This window comes from Caretta caretta, chromosome 1, assembly GCF_965140235.1.
Source record: "Caretta caretta isolate rCarCar2 chromosome 1, rCarCar1.hap1, whole genome shotgun sequence".
Lineage (NCBI taxonomy): Eukaryota > Metazoa > Chordata > Testudines > Cheloniidae > Caretta > Caretta caretta.
Window position 1 is genome coordinate 247476105 of NC_134206.1, and position 20895 is coordinate 247496999.

Genomic DNA, 20895 nt, shown 5'->3' on the forward strand with positions numbered 1-20895 from the left:
ACTGGGCTAGATGGACCTTTGGTATGACCGCTCTGATGTTCTAAATTCATTGAGGAAAATGTGAAATGTCTGTATGAAGTTAGCTTCAGCTCTGAGCTAACTGTAGCCAACCTATTCTTTATTTTAAGTCAGAGGTGGGTGAGGTAGGATTCTAGAAGGAAATTGTGAGGGAGGAAAAATCCACCTTACATAAGAATGAAAACATCAAAGTGAGGAGGAAAGGGAGAGAGAAAGGAAATTAACAAAAGAAAGTGACATATCAAAACCCCTGAAACAAATGTTCATTGTCTTTCCAATGAATATGGACAATGTGTGACACTGCATATAATCTGTTCAGTGTGAAATTCAAATTATACTCTGAAAGTTTAGACTCATTTTCTAAGTTACTTGCTTTTATAAAATGTTTTCCCTTATTCAGTCTGTGATGTCTGAAGTTCAGAATTGTTGCAGCATTTAAATATAAATTAGTTATACAGAAAAGAATGCAATTTGTATAAGAATGGATTTGTTTTCTCCATTTTTGTGCTTGTAATTGCTTTATCATGAAAGTGAGTTTTAATGCCTAATGTATTTTCAAACTTCAGCAGTGTGCTGTTGATGTGTTTTTACCTTTCCAGTATTCAGGACTGTGATTGGTTCATTAAAATAAATTGGCTAATATTCTATTGTTTCAACTCTTAGTTTCCTTATTCCAAACATTCAATTTCCTCAGTTTATTATAATTTCCACCATAGGACTCCTGAGTATTACTAACTGAAAAATCATTTTCACTGGGCAGCCTGAGACTTCCAACAGCCCAAACTGAATTTAGAAGTCACTATTAGATTATTATAGGGATGTTGATTAATCAAAGTTAACTCACGTGATTAACTCAAAAAATTAATCGTAATTAATCGCAGTTTTTAATCACACTGTTAAACAATAGAATATCTACTGAAATTTATTAAATATTTTGGATGTTTTTCTACCTTTTCAAATATATTGATCTCAATTACAACTCAGAATACGAAGTGTGCAGTGCTCACTTTATATTATTTTTTATTACAAATATTTGCACTGTAAAAATTACAAACAAAAGAAATTGTATTTTTCAGTTCATCTCAGAAAAGTTCTGTAGTGCAATCTCTTGGTCATGAAAGTGCAACTTACAAATATAGATTTTTGTTACATTATTGCACTCAAAACCAAAACAATGTAAAACTTTAGAGCCTACAAGTCCACTCAGTTCTACTACTTGTTCAGCCAATCACTCGGACAAACAGGTTTGTTTACAATTGCAGGAGATAATGCTGCCCGCTTCTTATTTACAATGTTACCTGAATGTGAGGACAGGCGTTCACATGGCACTGCTGTAGCCAGTGTTGCAAGATATTTATGTGCCAGATGCGCTAAAGGTTCATATGCCCCTTCATGCTTCAAACACCATTCCAGAGGACATGCTTCCATGCTGATGACAGGTTCTGCTTGATAACTATCCAAAGCAGTGCAGACTGATGCCTGTTCGTTTTCATCATCTGAATCAGATGCCACCAGCAGAAGGTTGATTTTCTTTTTTGGTGGTTCGGGTTCTGTAGTTTCCGCCTTAGAGTGTTGCTCTTTTAAGACTTCTGAAAGCATGCTCCACACCTTGTCCTTCTCAGATTTTGGAAGGCACTTCAGATTCTTAAACTTTGGGTCGAGTTCTGTAGCTATCTTTAGAAATCTCACATCAGTACCTTCTTTGTAGTTTGTCAAATCTGCAGTGAAAGTGTTCTTAAAATGAACTACATGTGCTGGGTCATGATCCAAGACTGCTATAACATGAAATATATGGCAGAATGCAGGTAAAACAGAGCAGGGGACATTGAATTCTTTGGGGGAGAATTGTGTCATTAATTTAATTAACACATTTTTTAAACGAGCGTCATCAGCATGAAAGCATGTCCTCTGGAATGATGGTTGAAGCATGAAGGGACATATGAGTCTTTAGCACATCTGGCACGTAAATATCTTGTGACACCGACTACAAAAGTGCCATGCGAATGCCTGTTCTCACATTCAGATGAGATTGTAAACAAGAAGCGGGCAGCATTATCTCCTGCAAATGTAAACAAACTTGTTTGTCTGAGCGATTGGCTGAACAAGAAGTAGGACTGAGTGGACTTGTAGGTCCTAAAGTTTTACATTGTTTTGGTTTTGAGTGCAGTTTTTTTTGGTACATAATTGGTTCTTATGCCTCTTCCCCTCCTCTCAATTTAAAGCCTTCCCAGATGTCTGGGGGCATCTTGCTAGGATTGCAGCCCAACTCTCCTTCCTTCTAGTTCAGGTACATTGAGTTGTGTTTCCAGGATGCTGTGAGCCTCACTGGTCACCTGTTTTGGGACCGTGAAGGAATTTTTTCCCCATTGTACCAAATTGGAAGGGATCTAGTAGATTTTTATCTTCCTTGAATCATTGCAGAGGCACAGTTTAAGTTAAAAACAGTAAGAATAGGAATTCTAACGTTAGGAAATAATATAGGAAGGTTTAGATTGTCACAATCTAAAGCCATTGTTGAGTCTGGGTAAAGGCTAAAGATGCTAGCTCCCAGAGTTACCAGGATTTTGCTGGTGCGCCTTTTGCCTGTAAGGAGAAGGGAAGACCTGAAGGGTTAATGTTTAGCTAGTCCACCTGGAAGCAGGCGGGGCACACCCTGACTGTTTCCTAGAAGCAATGCACACATTGCTCTATCCAAGGACAAGGGCTAGATATGAACCATGAGAACTTGATTGTTTGGACAGCAATGGTGGGAGGCTTTCTTAGCCTGGGCTCAAGGCCTGAGAACCAGGATTGTAGTAGATAGGGGATGGTAACTAAGTATATGAATTAACGTCACACATTCCTTTGTGTAGCAGTGTGTAATGCTTAGGGGGAGAAATATAATAAAAGGAGAAGGTGGAAGGTGGGGGGGCAGAAAACAGCCCATCTCAGCTGACCAGCTGCTTGCTTGCATAAAGCTGTGTTCTGTCTCATCATTAAACCGCCACAACTGGCGCCCAAACGTGGGGCCCTCAGCACTCACCTCGCCCGGCAAGGGTTTCAGACGCGTCACTCATCCGCTTCGCGGATCCCGGTGAGTATTTTTCATTGTGGTAAGTATGGGAAGCTCCCTCTCTGCTTTGCAAGTGCAACACCGCAATGAGCTTCAGTATTTGCTGCGTAAGGCTCAGCATGACTGCCCGGCTCGAGCACTTACTCTCCTGCTACAGGAGGTGTGTGCCAAGTGCCCGTGGTATCCTGAAGCCGGAAGCCTTAAGCTAGCAGACTGGGAGCGATTGGGCCAGACATTGCACAAAGAGCCTCGGGCGCCCGTGCAGGCTTTACATGCCTGGCACCTCTGCCGCGATGTGGTACAGCGTGTCGCCTCCGACAGGCCCTCCCTTGCGAGGCTGGTGATCTCACCACCCCCGTCTGCTCCTGCAGCCATCCCCCCTCCTGGCGATGCGACACAGAGTGTCGCCTCGGAAAGGCCCTCTCCAGCACCAACAGAGGGGCTGCCGATCCCGCCGCCCCCGTCTGCTCCTGCAGCCATCCCCCCTCCTGGCGATGCGACACAGAGTGTCGCCTCGGAAAGGCCCTCTCCAGCACCAACAGAGGGGCTGCCGATCCCGCCGCCCCCGTTCGCTCCTGCAGCCATCCCTCCCCCTGCTTCGCCCCCAGTGCCTCTATTACCACCGCCTCCCTGGCCTTCCCCACCGGAGCCGGTGTGTGATCACCCTCCCCCCGTGGGGCCCCCCGGAGGGTCATCTGCATCTGCTCAGAAGCTTTCGCTGGTGCAACAAATGGTTCACGCAGCGAAAGCTCGATCAGATCTTACAGCGGAGGAGCTGGCTGATCTGGTCTCAGTTTGCCCGGTGACCTGGCAGAATGATGACCAGGGCAACCCCGTGGGCACCTGGACCACTTTGTCATACTCGGTGGTTAGAGAGGTGAGGAAAGCAATTCGTGAGTTTGGCCTGACTAGCACCTTTGTGCGTGGTCTCGTTGAAGGGATAGGTACTGGGTACTCCCTAATCCCTGAGGATTGGAAAACGCTGCTGCGCATGATGTTATCACCTAGTCAGTATGTTATTTGGCTTGGTGAGTATCGGCAGATGGCAGAACGCCAAGCTCAGGTACATGCAGCGCACGGTATCATTTATGAGCAATTGGCAGGGGAGGGCCCGTTTGCTACTATTGAGATGCAGTCTCAACTCCCTCAGGCTGTCTTCCCCATTATTTCCACCTGTGCCCAGCATGCTTTCAAGAAGGTCCCGGATTCAGGCAAGCCTACCAAAAGCTTTGTCAGTATCCGTCAGGGTGCCTCAGAGTCCTTTTTGGATTTTACCAACAGATTGCATGAGGCTATCCTCCGACAGGTGGATAACACTGAGGCAGCTCACGAGCTCCTGTTAAAATTGGCAGTTGAAAATGCAAACGAGGATTGCCGCCGTGCTCTCCAGGCAGCACAAGCCTCTGGTATTTTAGAGCTCTCAGACATGCTGCGGGCGTGCCAGAACATTGGCACACAAGCCCACAAGGCTGGAGTTCTGGCTGCCGCCCTCAGAAAAACTGGGAAGGAGGGGAAGCGTTGTTACCGCTGTGGTAAGGAGGGTCATTTTCAGCGGGAGTGTCGCTCATCTAAGGCACCAGCCCGACCCTCAAAGAAGTGCCCCAAGTGTGGGAAAGGTTATCACTGGGCTAATCAGTGTCGTAGCGGGTCGGGAAACCGCGCAACGGGTCCCCCCCCGAACCCAGGGCCAAACGGGGGTGTTTCCTACTCAGGCAATCGCTCCTCTGCCTTGGAATCCGTAGACTCTATGAGGGCGGCGACTGCTGGAAGTGCAGGGCTTGATTTGATCATGCAGGAGGACACTGACTTTCGGCTGCCAGGGGAGGTCTGTGCCATACCTACACAGGTGACGGGACCTCTCCCTGCCGGCTTTGTAGGTCTTGTTCTCCCTCGCTCACATGCTGGGAAACAGGGCTTTTTTGTCATTCCAGGGGTCATTGATGCTGATTACACTGGCATTATTAAGGTTCAGGTGTGGACTCATCTTCCACAGTCGCTCCCGCGTGGACGGTCAATTGCACAATTGATTTTAGTCCCCTATCAGGTGCCAGCTGCCGAGGATCGAACTCGGGGCGGAGGCGGCTTTGGATCGACGTTGTCTCACTCGCCGTCTCACAGCGCGTCTTCTCCACTTGTTGCTCTGACAATGTCAGTCCGCCCCTCGAAGCCTCAGTTAACACTTCTCTTAGATGATGTTCCTTTTACAGGGCTGGTGGACACTGGAGCTGACGTTACGGTGATTTGTGATCTGGAGTGGCCGGCTAGTTGGCCTACGGTTCCTTCTAAAGAATTGTGGGGGATCGGGGGTAGTAAACCCGGGCGCCAAAGTTTGTCTTGGGTCACGGTCTCTAAACCAGGAGGCCATACCCTTGTTACTATCCGCCCTTTTGTGCTCCCTGTCCACCTCAATATTTGGGGCCGTGATTTACTTACAAAGTTAGACACCACCCTCGATATTAACATCTGATGGCCCAAAACCCTCCCTCACCCACCGTGCCCTCCGCCTTACCCTTGGTATGGCAATCCTTAGAGCCCGTATGGATTGACCAGTGGCCCCTCCCTCTAAAAAAGCTAAAAGCACTTCATTCGCTTGTGCAGCAGCATTTGCAAGCACAGCAACTGGAGAGCTCCACTAGTCCCTGGAACACCCCGGTGTTTGTTATTAAGAAAAAATCGGGTGCTTGGCGACTGTTACATGATTTAAGGGAAATAAATAAACGCATCCAACCTATGGGCCCCTTGCAATTTGGCTTGCCAAATCCAAATTTAATTCCTCAAACCGATCAACTTTGTGTGTTAGATTTAAAAGATTGTTTTTTTTTTACCATCCCCCTTTGCCCTCAGAATTAGCTGCTGTTATTTTGGCCTTTCAATCTTTTGCTGATTGTCCCTTTAATTTAATTGTGGATACCTATTATGTTTATTAGGTAATTGATCATTTACCCTTGCCCTCATTACCCCTCAGGTTGATGCAGACCTCCTTCGCCTGTTTTTGTTTTTGCAGCACCTTTTTGCCACTTGTCATTTCCCTTATTTTGTTGCTCATATTTGCAGTCATACCCCTCTGCCTGGGCCACTCACTGAGGGCAATGCACGCGCCGGTCGCGCGTTGCGTGGTCAGGTAAATTCCCTTTTTTCTGACCCCATTGAAAGCCATGCCTTTTTTCATCAGTCTGCCTCTGTTTTGGCCCGGCAGTTTCACATTCCTGCTGATCATGCACGTTCCATTGTTCGTTCCTGCCCCCACTGTGCTGCTGCTGCTCCTACTTTTTCTTATGCCGTTAACCCCCGAGGTACCGCAGCAAATCAGCTGTGGCAGATGGATGTTACTCATGTGCCACAATTCCGCCCCTATTTGTTTTTACATGTTTCCGTTGATATTTATTTAAGTTTTTTTTGGGCTTCCCCACAACGTGGGGAAGCCACTAACAAAGTTATTCACCATTTGCAGGCCTGCCTTTTTGTTATGGGTCGCCCCTGCCAAATTAAAACAGATATGCCCCAGCCTACTGCTCTGCAGCCCTCTCCACCTTTTGTGCCCGCTGGGACGTCCATCTTACACACGGAATCCCTTATAATTTCACGGGCCAAGCCATTGTTGAACGTGCCAATCGCACACTCAAAACCTTGCTAGATAAACAATTAAAACAAGGGGAGCTGCGTCTCCGAACCTTAGGAGACATTTAACAACAAATGCATATCCTCTTGTTTACTTTAAATAATTTAACACTGAATGCAGATCAGCAGACCCCTGCGGATCGGCATTTTCACAAATCTGAGGTACTGGAAAGACCACGTGTCTATTACTGTCAGCTGCCCGATCCACAGTGGCTGGGCCCAGTACCTCTAATCACTTGGGGTCGGGGATATGCTGCTGTGTCTCTCCCTGCAGGACCGTTGTGGGTTCCAGCTCAGTGTGTGCGACCGGCACTTAAACAACATGGCATGGCACCAGGGACTGTCGAATCCCATACCGGAGTTTCAGCTGACCTTGGAGGAGACCGCGTTGCCCCCCGAGTCGACAACGACGGGACGGAAACGGAGGAGGCGTAGCGTCCCAAGCCAGCCCGTGACATGGGGAGCAGTAAAAGCATTGGTCGCCGCGGCTCAACGAAGACTGGCAGCAGATCAACAGCCAGAGACTCCTGAGACTTTGTTTGTGGTGATTCTCGCCCAAATCACTGCTAATTCTGTGATGATTGTGTGCCTTTTGTGCCTGCTATTTCCTAAAAGAAGTGTACCCCTTTTAGATGATTATATTGCAGATGTTGAGCTTTTGGTTATTTTGTGTTTGTAATCATTGGGCTTATTTTTTGCTGCTGCTGTGTACAATGTATTCTTTCCTTGTTAAGATTTTGTAAAATTTTGCCCTGGAAAGCTCCCCAGGTTATGTCCTTGTCTGTCTGGGAGTTAAATAGCATGACAAAACAAATTGACGGCTACCATGAGATGGCCAAATATTAATAAATAAAAAACGGGGAGATGAAGGGTTAATGTTTAGCTAGTCCACCTGGAAGCAGGCGGGGCACACCCTGACTGTTTCCTAGAAGCAATGCACACATTGCTCTATCCAAGGACAAGGGCTAGATATGAACCATGAGAACTTGATTGTTTGGACAGCAACGGTGGGAGGCTTTCTTAGCCTGGGCTCAAGGCCTGAGAACCAGGATTGTAGTAGATAGGGGATGGTAACTAAGTATATGAATTAACGTCACACATTCCTTTGTGTAGCAGTGTGTAATGCTTAGGGGGAGAAATATAATAAAAGGAGAAGGTGGAAGGCAGGGGGGCAGAAAACAGCCCATCTCAGCTGACCAGCCTGCTTGCTTGCATAAAGCTGTGTTCTGTCTCATCATTAAACTGCCACAAAGACCCAACATCTTTGCAGTGCAGTTTGAGTTCCCCATTGGTCTCCTCAACCCTTCTCACAGGGGGGAAAGGAGAGAGGATTCAGAAGTGAACCCAGTTGACACCAAACTTTCTATGTCATTTTACCTCTGGAAGGAGCAGAATACATACCTCCAGTGCAATATAGAACCCTGTTTGGAAATGATACCACTGCAGCAATACTGGCTAAGAAAAGCTTTTAATCCCTTGATAATTAAACTTAAGGTTTTCTCGCATGAATCCCAACCTAATTCTCAACTAGCCCAGGATCAAATGTGGGATATAATTTGGAACAAAAGCCCAACTGGAACACCAATAAATTAGTGGAGGAAGGTTCAAATGATGTGTGATTCTGTACTGTAACAAGTATCTTTAATTTCATCAACATAGTTCAGCATTTCTCAGATTTAAAAAAGTTTAAAAAGCTGAAAGTATGACATGTGTAAGAAAAGTGAACTGGGGTCTAAAATGAGGGATAGCCGTTGTGAATAGTCACAACTGAGAGATGTGGCCCCACTGAGTGAAACACAGACTTGCGATTGGCCAGATCTTCAGTTGGTCTAAATCAACCTGACCCCATAAGAGCCAATGGATCTATGCCTATATACACCAGTTGTGGATTGGACACTTAGTTTAATTGCTTTTCATCTAAGTGAAAAGTTTAGTTGAAAAGAGTATGTTGAACTATTCTGGGACAAGTTTCAGAGGGGTAGCTGCGTTAGTCTGTATCAGTAAAAACAACGAGAAGTCCTTGTGGCACCTTAGAGAGACTAACAAGTGCCACAAGGACTCCTCATTGTTTTTATTCTGGGACAGTGTTTCAAAGCAAAAACATGACTTCTGGCTTCTCTCTGTTCATCTGTGTCCTCCTCTACAGTGAGAATTATAGTATCCTTTCATGTCAGGAGGTTTTTCTTTATGGCTTGCATAGCAGGAGTATTGTGAAAATTAGTTAGTTAATGTTAACAACGCTCTCTGAGGACTGAAAGCATGATTATAAAGATTCAGAGATTCCAAGGCCAGAAGGGACCATTGTGATCATCTAGTCTGACCTCCTGTATAGCACAGGCCATGGAATTTCCCCACAAAAGATTCCTAGAGCAGAACTTTTAGAAAAACATCCAATCTTGCTTAAAAAATAATAATAATAAGTGATAGGTAATCCACCAGGACTCTTGGTAAATTGTTCCAATGGTTATTTTCTTTCACTGTAAAAGTTGTGCCTTATTTCCAGTTTGAATTTGTCTAACTTCATCTTCCAGCCATTGAATTGCATATTCCTTATATAGAGTGCTGTGTATTATTTTGACTCAATCTGAGTAGTGTCTTGAAAATATTTCCATTTCAACCTTGAGCTCAAACACCATACAGTTACAACAGCAATAAAGAAGATGATTAGTCTCCTAATTCTTGGCTAAGGAGACTGTTGATAAGATTATCTAGAAAGAGATGCAAGGCTTACACGACCAAGCTAGAATGCAGCTAATTTTGGGGGAAAATGCAGATTTATTTGTAGGAAGTTAACACTCATGTCTCTTTTCCCACCCCCACCCCCTCGCCCAGGATCTAAAAGATCACGCTATAGCTCATGGCCAACCACTGCTGGGGCCTTAGTCAGATGCACAGGACAAAAGGCCTTAATTTGACTGTTTCCCTCTTCAGGTTACCACCTGGAGAAGATTCATTCAGCAACAACAAACTAGGTACTGGTAACAAATCACAATGGTAGTGCAACATTAGGTCTACCTTCCCTCAGGGAGACTCTGGCAGGAAGCAGTCTCACAAGCAAGTCAGCTAGGCTTCCCCTCATGGTGTGGGAACTGGAGAATTGGGCTCTGCCCTTTTGACCCTCACTTCCAAGCCTGATACCTAGTGTGGATGTAGCAGGGCAGAGCTGACTGAGCCCACAGCAGTTCATCTAATCCTTTCCTGAGCAGTGTGGGGTTTGTATACTCCATCACAGTTTTACAAACACTAGTTAGTGAAGCCTCCTAGCATGTCTGAGGCAGATATGTCTCCATATGGGTATAGTTAAAGAGCTAGACTGACTCAGGCTGTGCATCCATGCAGTGTAGGGACGACACTCTGTAAAACCCTTCCTGGGCTTCCTGGATCTTGGGTCTGGGCACATAAAAGAGTAAGCATGGCTACATGGCTGCTTACTCCCTCATCTAACCTGGGGAATGGGAAAAGCTTTGGCTCCACCTTCCTTACTTACTAGTCAGAGTAGCTGAGCCAGTGTAGGTGGAGTGTGTAGTAATTCACAGCTGATTTAGACTGGCAATAAATCACTACTATCCAGGTGCCAGGCAGAAGAAACAGGGACGGAATTATGACTGAGGTCTCCCTGACCCAAAATCTCTCCTGGGCAGTGCAACACGTGTTTGTGCTTAATCTGACCCTAAGTGACTCTCTCAGTTCTGCAGAAAGTAATTGGCGAAGCCAGGAGGTTCCGACTAGAGTTGGCAAAATATTTTCAGAGAACAATCTTTTTAAATTTCATCTTTTTCCCACTTGTGTATTATCCACAATTTTTTTCGTAAGAAATTTTCTGCTTGTTCAAAAATATTTGACAATTTTTGTGTCAAATGTTCAGCCTTAAGATTGCTCACAAACTACTCCCTTTGCACCAACCATTGCACTTTGGATACTTACTACTCCGAATCTGGTGTTGTTCCAGCTTCCTGACTGGATGACACCCAAACCCACACACACAAAGTCATCTGAACGCCTGTGGAATGAAAGCTGATGTAAATACAAAGTTTAATTAATATTTAGATGTGAGGAAATTGAATGTTTGGGAAAACAAAATAAAAGGACTTGCAAATACTGCCCAAGTGAATTTGAAGTTTGTATTTGAATTGATGTTGAACATTGTTTTGCAGTATTCTCATGCCTCTGTTCCTGATTCTCAGACTCTGCTCTAATCACCTGCTAACATTCCCACTCAATCCAGCTTGTTACAGCCACATTGGGATCTCCTTATTCATGCTGTAGAAACTCACATCTTCTGAGTAAGGACTGCAGTGCTTACGGGGAGATTTTCAAAGGCACAAATGTCAGTTAAGACCCCAACTTCCATTGGAACTCAACAGCAATTGGATGCCTAACTGCCATTTGTGTCTTTGAAAAACTCCCCCTAAGCCTTTTTATGTGCATTATTGATATTTTAATATCCAGGAAATATATTAAACACTATGGGTCTTATCCACAGCCCACTAGAGTGTTTCCATTGACATCAGTAGGCTTTGGACCAGCCCTTAAACTAGTTTTCCCAAATAGCCAAATGGTAGCCTAAAGCTTCTCGATATATAAGTAGTATAGGGAAAGATCCACATAATATGGTCCTTTTTTATTCCTATATTTTACATATACACATTTGATGTAAATTTAAAATACTACTGTACCTTTTATACAGCTGAGGCAAAACAAGGCTTCTGTGAATGACGAGGCAACCATTACAAAAAGTTACTAGACCATTTTTATAGCCACTAATGGGTATAAATAGCGATTCTTACTGGGTGCTCAGGTTGGTTTCTTTAGAACTGGCGCTATTACATACACTGCATCTTACCCTTTTCATTAAGCCCCTGAAAAAATATTGTATAATGTGTGCTCGTCTATTTTAGGTATTTGTATTGCTTCCCTCACCATATCTAATTGCCAAACACATCATTAAAGCCTGTCTACAGTTTAGTCCATAGAGATGGAAAAAACAGGGTTTGTCTGCTTATAGGTGGACTTTTCCCACCCTCCTCCCCTTCATTTTTAAGTGTGTGCTTCATCTTCTGCTAGGAATAGAAGACTTCTGTGGGAAGTGGGGTCTTGAACTGAAACTCTGAAAGTAGTCAGGTTTGTATTCATTCTGACTCCTTCTTTCAGAGAGTCCAGTGGTCAGGGACCCATTTGACAGTTCATCGTAGTAGATTAATAGAATTATAGAAGATTAGGGTTGGAAGAGACCTCAGGAGGTCATCTAGTCCAACCCCCTGCTCAAAGCAGGAACACCACCAGCTAAATCATCCCAGCCAGGGCTTTATCAAACCGGGCCTTAAAAACATCTAAGGATGGAGATTCCACCACCTCCCTAGGTAACCCAGTCCAGTGCTTCACCACCCTCCTAGTGAAAAAGTTTTTCCTAATTCCAACCTAAACCTCCCCCACTGCAACTTGAGACCACTGCTCCTTGTTCTGTCATCTGCCACCACTGAGAACAGCCTAGCTTCATCCTCTTTGAAATCCTCTTCAGGTAGTTGAAGGCTGCTATCAAATCCCTCCTCACTCTTCTCTTCTGCAGACTGAAGAAGCCCAGTTCTTCTCGTAAGTCATGTGCCCCAGCCCCCTAATCATTTTTGTTGCCCTCTGCTAGACTCTCTCCAATTTGTCCACATCCTTTCTGTAGTGGGAGGCCCAAAACTGGATGCAATACTCCAGATGTGGCCTCCCTAGTGATGAATAGAGGGGAATAATCACTTCCCTCGATCTGCTGGCAATGCTCCTACTAATGCAGCCCACTATGTAGTTAGCCTTCTTGGCAACAAGGGCATACTGTTGATTCATATTCAGCTTCTCATCCACTGTAATTCCCAGGTCCTTTTCTGCAGGACTGCTGCTTAGCCAGTCAGTCCCCAGCCTGCAGCAGTGCATGGGATTCTTCCTTCCTAAGTGCAGGACTCTGCACTTCCCCTTGTTGAACCTCAGATTTCTTTTGGCCCAATCCTCAAATTTGTCTAGGTCACTCTGGACCCTCCCCCTCTCCTCCAGTGTATATACACCTCTCCCCCAAGCTTAGTGTCATCCACAAACTTGCTGAGGGTGCAATCCAGATGTTGAATAAAACCACCCCCAGGACCAACCCCAGGGGCACGCCGTTTGATACCAGCTGCCAACTAGACATCGTGACATTGATCACTATCTGCTGAACCTGACGATCTAGCCAGCTTTCTATCCACCTTATAGTCCACACAGTGATGAATAGGCTTTGTACTCTCTTGATGACTGAAGGTGAGAGATGCAAGATACCATTGGGGAAAGATGAGGTCAGATATCTCCTCAAAAATGGTTTCTTCCTCCTATGACATCACCTCTATCTGTCTGAGCAAGCTTACTTTCATCTAGGTGCTGCTGCATGCTGAGGAGGAAATGTAAAGCAGGGAATCAACAACATGTTGGTAGTAGTGCAATCTGTAATGTTTCATGGCCTTCCTGAACATGCTTGAAAAAAAGAGAATAGATTAGTAACAGTGATGTTGCGACACCTCCTTTTGAGGATAAGGAGCTGCTTCCCATCAGAGGCGTTTTGGATCTGTTTGACAGCAATGATGGAAATAATTTTACTGACACTGTACACTGTGCCCCATTGTTGCATCATCAGTGGAGCTGGCCAGGAATTTCTTGCATGTTTTTTCATTGGAAAAATGCAATTTGTTGAAATCAAAACTTTTAATGAAAACAGATCTGTTTCAACTAAAATTTAGCCAGGAAGGTTTCCAGATCCAGGATGGAATTTCTGATCAAGAAAGAGACCAGAATAGCCAATAGCCCATGTGAGTGCCCTAACCACTGAGATTTAGAGTCAGAGTCATCTTCGCTTTCTGGCCCAATAAATGTTTAAGCATTTATGCAAAGAGGAACAGCTCCAACCGAAGATACAGAGTGACTCAAAAGCCAGGCAGTTAGTGAGGTGTATCAAAAACTGTTCAAATTAGAGGTTATCACTTTAAATTTGTAAGTGGTTTCCTAGTCCTGCTTTCAGGGTAGGTGGCTCTTTAGGGAAGCATGCAATATGGTCCTTGTGAGTCAGTCTGCAGAAAACCAGCCTCGAGCAAGTTGTGTGGAGTTGTGCTTCGCTGTATTAGGGAGCAGCCTGTTTTGTGGCTCTCTGGTTTTGAGTTCTTGTGTGTTAGAGTTCTGAATTCTATGAAGTAAAGTAGTGTTAGGTTGCAACCTTCCAACAAGGGCATTTTATGTATTTTATCTAACTGCTTTGTGCATATGCTTTGAACGTAAATTACAGCACCTGGGTTGTGGGAGACACAGGTTCAAGTCTCTGATCTGCCGATTTCTGAGCAGAGACTTGGACTTGAGTCTCCCATATCCCAAGCACTGAGCTATTGGCCATTCTGGAGTGGGAATCTGTCCTCCTCCTCCCCCTCCCCCCGATGACACATTTCCTAAGGTCTCAGTTTTGGCCCTGTCTGGGACAAAAAAAAAAAAACAAATGTTAAAACATTTGTTTTCTGGCCAGCAATAGCTTTCAGTCCTCTGTGAACAACTGAGCAATCTTCTGTATTGACTGGCAAAGTATACTGGTATTTGTGGGCAAATTAAACCCTTCTAGTTCCTGTGGCACACTGGAATATGACAAAATTGTGGAAAGCAATTCAGGGTTCTTGTAAGACAAAAAGGGCATGTTAGCATACAAACTTATTCTAATAGCAACAAAAAGTTTGTCAAATAAACAACCAACTCCCCTGGCAGGAAAAGGTCACTGGCAAATGAAGTGTTCTTTAAAGGATTATGTAATTCCTCCTATGGGTTTTAATACCAATTTAGTGACCATAGCCTTTGATCAGATTTGCAAGATAGTGATGGATAGAGATCTATGCTACATCTGCAGTCAGAAACTGTTGGAAGTAGAAAGCAAAATGAAATGAATACATAGGCATTTATCTTCACAGCACCTGTTAGTTCTCCATGGTACGTGAGAAATCATTAGTAGCTTTGCTTAAATTCAAATTGTCCCTGTCATGTAGAATGGGATACAATTTACATTCCTTTGAAAGTTGTAATGATTTATTTCATTATAAGAAATGAATATGTGCCCCAGAATATCACATGGTATATGGCTGCCCTCTGACTCTTCTCTAGGTAAACAAGGATTTTTCAACTAAAGCTTCATCTCTTACCATTTAATAAAATGGAGATAAAGGCAAAATAATCTTTTATTAAGAGTTCAAGCTTCCAGTCAAAGAGCTTGTAAATATATCTGCTAGTCAAAAAAGTGTATTCCACCTATTTTCATACTCATGTAATAAATTAAAGGTCCATATTCTGCCCCAAATGCAAGAACTGTATGTTTCCTCAGGACAATTTCCATTTGGAATGGGGTGTTTCTTATATCAGTGTTTGCAAGTTCATTTACAGAACTCACTGGGCATCGAAATAGAAATATACCATATTAAATTCATTAATGGGCTTCAAAATCTTAGGTCCAGATCCTTGGCTGCTGCAAATTGGAATGGCTTATTGACTTAAATTTTACAATTTTCACACTATTTATCATCTGAACCCCAAACTACTCCCACCCATAAGCCACTTGCTTCTTATCTACTCAGGAAGTTCATGCTTCCCAACTCAATGTTACTTAGCCTAGTACTATGCATCAAAAGCTTTCACAACATCCAATTGAATTATATCCACATCTTTATCCTAACATTTTTTTGCTATTGCTCAGATAGACTTTATTAGTTAGCCTAAGCATTTTCTGTTTGTGCAGAGTATTGTTTTTTTTCTTAAATCAAAGGGGGAAAAAACATCTTAAGCATTTTGTCCCTGATTAGCATCTCCTATATACAGTATACCAGGGCTCTTTAGTTTCAAATTTAACCTCAATCACCTCCTACATAAAAATGCTAGAGTGTACTCTCTGCTAGTACAGTCCACTTCAAATCAGTTTTTAAAATATACCTAACATTTCCACATCTCTTCTGCCACTCCCCTTTGGCTCTGGGGTATGGTCATACTCCCTGATGTACTCATTTCATGAATTTGACTATCCTTCAGTATTTCTCCTTCTCCTTGAATTAAAATAAAAAGTCTTTTCCTTTTCATGACATTCATCTCTCATCCTCTCCTGGGAATGCTAAAGCTAGCCATTTAACATTTAGGTGGTATCTCCCTTTCCAGTCAATAAATTACTTTTGACATTTCTTAGAGGCCTTACTGTCTCTTTCTCCTTATCCGCTTGAAAAATACCTTATTAGGTATCGTAGACACAAAATATCTTAACCTCTTCTTTCCATTTTCTAACTTTTTTGCTTTTCTCATAATTTCCCCAGGCCACATCTCTATTTGCTCTTTTATCCCCAGAATTTGCTCCTTCGCATCCTTGATTTCCACAATAGCCATATGTTTCCTGCCCAGTGTCTGAGTCATTATGTATTAGGAATGTTATGGCCAAGACTATCAAAACACTTAAAATTAGGCTTCTAAGACCCTATTTAGTCATGGGCCTAATTTTCAGACGCTCTGAGCACTCAACAGCAACTGTTGACCTCAGACCCTCTCCTAATATAGCTTACAGTTTACTGTTGGAACCTTCAGGATAACAGATGCATAGAATGTTGTCAGTAATCTCAGTGGTAGCTCAGCCATTCTGAAAATCAGGTAGGTGCCTAAATATGAACTTAGAACCCTGACTTTAGGTTCCTAGTTTTGAAATTCTTGGACTACCATTAAAAAAAACTTTCAAAAGCACCTAAGTGACTCAGGAACCCAGGGTAGGATCCACAAAGGTAAATCCCCCTTTTAGGCACCACTGCAATCCACAAAATTCCCACTCAGCTGCTGCCTAACCCTGTAGGTGGCCTCAAGTCACTTGGCAGCTAGGCTTTTGTAGTAAAAGTTCCCTAGGCATCTATGTTTCTGCCTCTGGACACGTGCTGCTACCTCCCTCTAGTTGTTTTGATGGCTAAATCCCAGATTAATTCACAAACCAGGAGACGATAGGCACTTGGCTGCCTAAATTGCATGCGAAGCCCGATCTGCTAGGCATTATCAGAGGCCACTTATGGATTGGGCCTCTCAGGCAAATTCACATAAGGCAGCCTTGGGGGGAGAAGGAGGAAGGAGGTCCACCTTTTGCCTAGTGTTTAGGGTACTCTCCTAGGATGTTGGAGAATTCAAGTCTCCCCTCTAACTGGTAAGGAGAAGGGATCTGCCACCTCTCAGGTGAGTGCCCTAACTATGGGGCTATAGAGTCACTCACTTGGACTCAATTTAATTAAAGTGGAACAACTTCAATAGGTGAGAGTGAGTGAATATTCCATATCCCAGGTGTCAGAGCACTCACCTCCTCTCCTTGCAGTCTTGACCATTTTGTGTGAACTCACCTTAAGGGCCCAATCCAGGAGGCAGCCTCTGAGCATGCCCGGTGGATTTGGCCCTGCATGCAGTTTAAGCAACCAACCACTTATCTTCCCCCAGTTCATGAAGCACAAGCAGAGACAGGAGCCTCCCTGCTCCCCGGCACAGAACTCAGAAAGGGGTAGGACTTAGAACACACCCCTCTCGCCAGCATCTCCCCATTGGCTAGTTTAGGTGTGCTTCCCTACCTAGCATACTGGTTTTGTGGATCAGATTCTTTCCCATTGACCTTCTGCACCTCACTCAGACTTTGTGGGTCACAGTGTTGTTCCTGTGATTTTTCTAGGCACCTAAAAGTTAGGCATTAGGTGTTGTGATGCTCATCGTCACAAGTCCCTTTTGTGGCTCTAGCCCTAATTCCCCACTTACAGTCAATGGGGTTTAGGCTCTTAAATCACTTAGGGTAACTTTTGAAAAGCAGCTGTGATAATAAGTGTTTCTCTCCCCCTCTCCTACTGGTCATTGTGTTTGTTTAACTGCAGGAAAGAGTCAATGAAGGGAGCAATATTAAATCTTACAGCACTTCTAATGCTGTTTTAAAGTTTTTACAGACGCATCTGTGCCTTGCTCTACTCAACTTCAGCCACCACTGCAAAAATACATTCCTGTTATTTTTGTCTGAAAGAAAGGAGTCTGAAAGTGATTTCACACTCAATTTTCACTTGCAATTAAATGTATGCAAAAAGCATGTATTTTTTGTGGATAGAGAGTAAAGCAATTTTTGTAATATATCAATTTGCCAAAAATAAGGCCTCTACATTAACAAACTGGAGACTGAATTATAGAATTTACTACTTTTATTTCCTGACCAGGTTTCCTGTTCTTCAGGGCTAGCTGCACTGATGACTGGCCCACTCCCTACAAAGAAGTTTGCTAGGTACTTATATGGCTCCCATCAGTAGAGGATCTCAGGGCCTCACAAACACTAATGGATTTATTCTTATAATACCTCTGTGAGGTAGTGGAAAATTATCCCCATTTTACAAATGGGAAGAGAGAATGAGTGACTTGCCCAACATACAGAAAGTCTCTAATGGAATTGGAAACTGAACCGAATTCTTTTGAGTACTAGTCTGATGACCAGAGACCATCCTTTGTGCCTCATTATGATATGAAGACAGTGATGTTAATAGGTATTTTAAACGTCTCTTTTCCTAATTATGTCATCTGTAAAATGTAGATAATACTTATCTACCTTTGCAAAAATGGTTTGAGACGTTTAAGTGGAAGGTAAAAAGAAAGTGTGCCATTGTACTACTCTTATCACTGACTGATATAAACTCTTGAATTACTACAACTGGAGATGCTTTTTAAACTCAAGTGATAGGAGCCCTGTGTTTATGAAGCAAAAGATTAGGGCCCCGTTATGCCAGGCACTACACAAATGTGAAGTTAGAGACAGTCCCTGCCCCAAGGAGCTTACGGTGAGGGTTTGTTGAAAAAATTACCTCAGAATTTCATGTGTTTTTTTTTCAATCAAAATTTTAAATTTTGCTAAAAATCATTTAAGCAAGATTTTATTTGTCTTTGACCCTGAAGTCTATGTGATCTCAACAGGGGGAAAAGTTGCTGGCTAAAAAGTGTGAATGCTAATTAGTGTCAAGTATGAGATTTTTTTCACAGAGTATGTTACTGGAAGAGTTAAGGAGCCAGGAGAATGTTAATCAAATGGCTAAGGAAACAAGTATCAGCCTGCACACACTTTACAGTGAATAGACTATCGAGAGTTGAGGCATTCCAATTACACTATAAAGGGGCTTCTCATTTGATTTTGTTTCATTCTCATATTATTATATAGTGAAGCATTGTCATATTGAAGTCCTATAAAGGTTTAAAGTGACTCCACTTCAACCATTAACCTGCTCCCAACACTTAAAGAATGGCACAAAAGCAGTTTCCCTACAATGCTTCACAAAAATGGGGGAAACTTCCATTTTGCCATACTGAACTGTAATTATTTTCTCTAAAATCCTGTGCAAAGCAGATAAGAGCAATGGTACATATTTTTTAATGGTACCACTATCTTGCTATGAGGCTTTGAAGCCCCAGAGATGACTGTCTAATCCCAGAGTAAATATATATATAGTTTTTCATGGTGAACAATGCAAAACATACAAAGAACACAAGAATGGCCATACTGGGTCAGACCAAAGGTCCATCTAGCCAAGTATCCTGTCTTCCAACAGTGGCCAATGCCAGGTGCCCCAGAGGGAATGAACAGAACCGGTAATCATCAAGTAGCAGTAATAGTATAGACAGCTGACAATTTTAAACAATTCCTAATGCTGGTTCTTGTTAAATGGATTGTTTCCACTGTGGCTATCTATTTACACCAGACATACATCAAAATAGTCATTCTGTGTATAAAAATGCAATTCCAAGTGTGGCTGGGACTCTGTTTAATGATGTCTACCTATAAAGTAATGATGTGTGAAGAGGGGTAAAGTTCCATCATGGACTGGAAACTGACTGAGAGACTGAAAACAAAGTGTAGGAATAAATGGTTACTTTTCACCATGGAAGGAGGTTAAATAGAGGGGCTGCCCCAAGGATCTGAACTTGGAATGATGTTGTTTATCAAATGTATTGGTAATCTGGGAAGTGGGTGAACAATGAAGCTACAAAATTTGCACATTATACATTTGTTATTCAAGACTAGAAAAGAGTGCGAGGAACCCCAAAAGTTGCTCACAAAATTAGGTGACCGGGAACATGATGGCAGGTGAAATTGAATACAGACACATACAAGTGAAAACAAATTGGAAGGATTTTTGACCTAAATCACACACATTGTGGGGTTCTGAACAGGAGTGACTGTTCAGCACTACTGTGGTCAGCTCAAGAAAACCTCTGCTCAATGCAAAAGCAGCAGCCAAAGTAGCGAACAAACTATAAAGGTGTCAAGAAAGGGACAGAGGACACCACTGAAAATATTAATTACCTGGGCATTCCAACCTCAATGGGTGAAATGTTATTCACACACAAAGGAGACACATTCCCTGCCTCAAAGACCTTGGGTTCCATTATTTTCTTCACCCTTCTGTGAGGAAGTTTCACACCTTCTTCAGATCTCATGGATTTCTTCTATTGGTGAGTCAATCTGCTCCAGACAAACTCCTGTGCAATGAATGCCAATTCCAGTAATACAGATATGGCAAACTTTTGCTTGTGCAACCGAGCTAGGCGTTTGAAACTATGTTTTCAATATGACTGATTATATATATATATATATATATATATGCTCACAATGGAATAATTCTGGTGCATTTTACCTACAGCAAGTACCATTTATTTCTTTTTATAAAATACATCACATCTCTCCCCACACTGGATTCTTGTTGAATTTTGATCAGTCTTTCTCAAGTTATTTTGGACTTCATAGCACTTAAAGACCTGTGATTTTCATATCACACTAAATTTCCTGCACTTCTCATAGGTAAAAACCTAATATGAATCCCTCACCTACTGTCTTGTCAGACCCAATTTTTCAGATAAGTACTATGTTTTACAATGTGTCTGCCTACTATTAAGTGCCCTCCCCTAGCATCTGAGTCACCGACATTTTATTTTTTCTATAATATGTATTAAGCTTCCTCTATAACCAGGGGCTGGCAAGTACCGTACAGTTATCTAGTGACACTGCCCATATGATTGGTTTTAACTTAGAGAAGGGAACTGTGCTTATTATGAAAACAGAGGCCTGAGCTGTGGAAGGTCTATGAATAAATGTATACACTATTTTTGAAAAGTGTTCCTTTCCTGCACCTCTCTTAGAAGTACATATATTTAGG

The 20895-nt window shown here is 43.0% G+C and overlaps 1 protein-coding gene across 1 annotated transcript; it reads left to right on the top strand.

Moving 5' to 3' along the window:
• Positions 1-2945: 2945 nt before the first annotated feature.
• On the top strand, positions 2946-7906 carry LOC142069963 (uncharacterized). Its single transcript, XM_075122809.1, has 2 exons — positions 2946-4098; positions 6963-7906. The coding sequence occupies exons 1-2, from the start codon at positions 3117-3119 to the stop codon at positions 7121-7123; spliced, it is 1143 nt and encodes a 380-aa protein (XP_074978910.1). The 5' UTR covers positions 2946-3116; the 3' UTR covers positions 7124-7906.
• The last annotated feature ends 12989 nt before the right edge of the window (positions 7907-20895 follow it).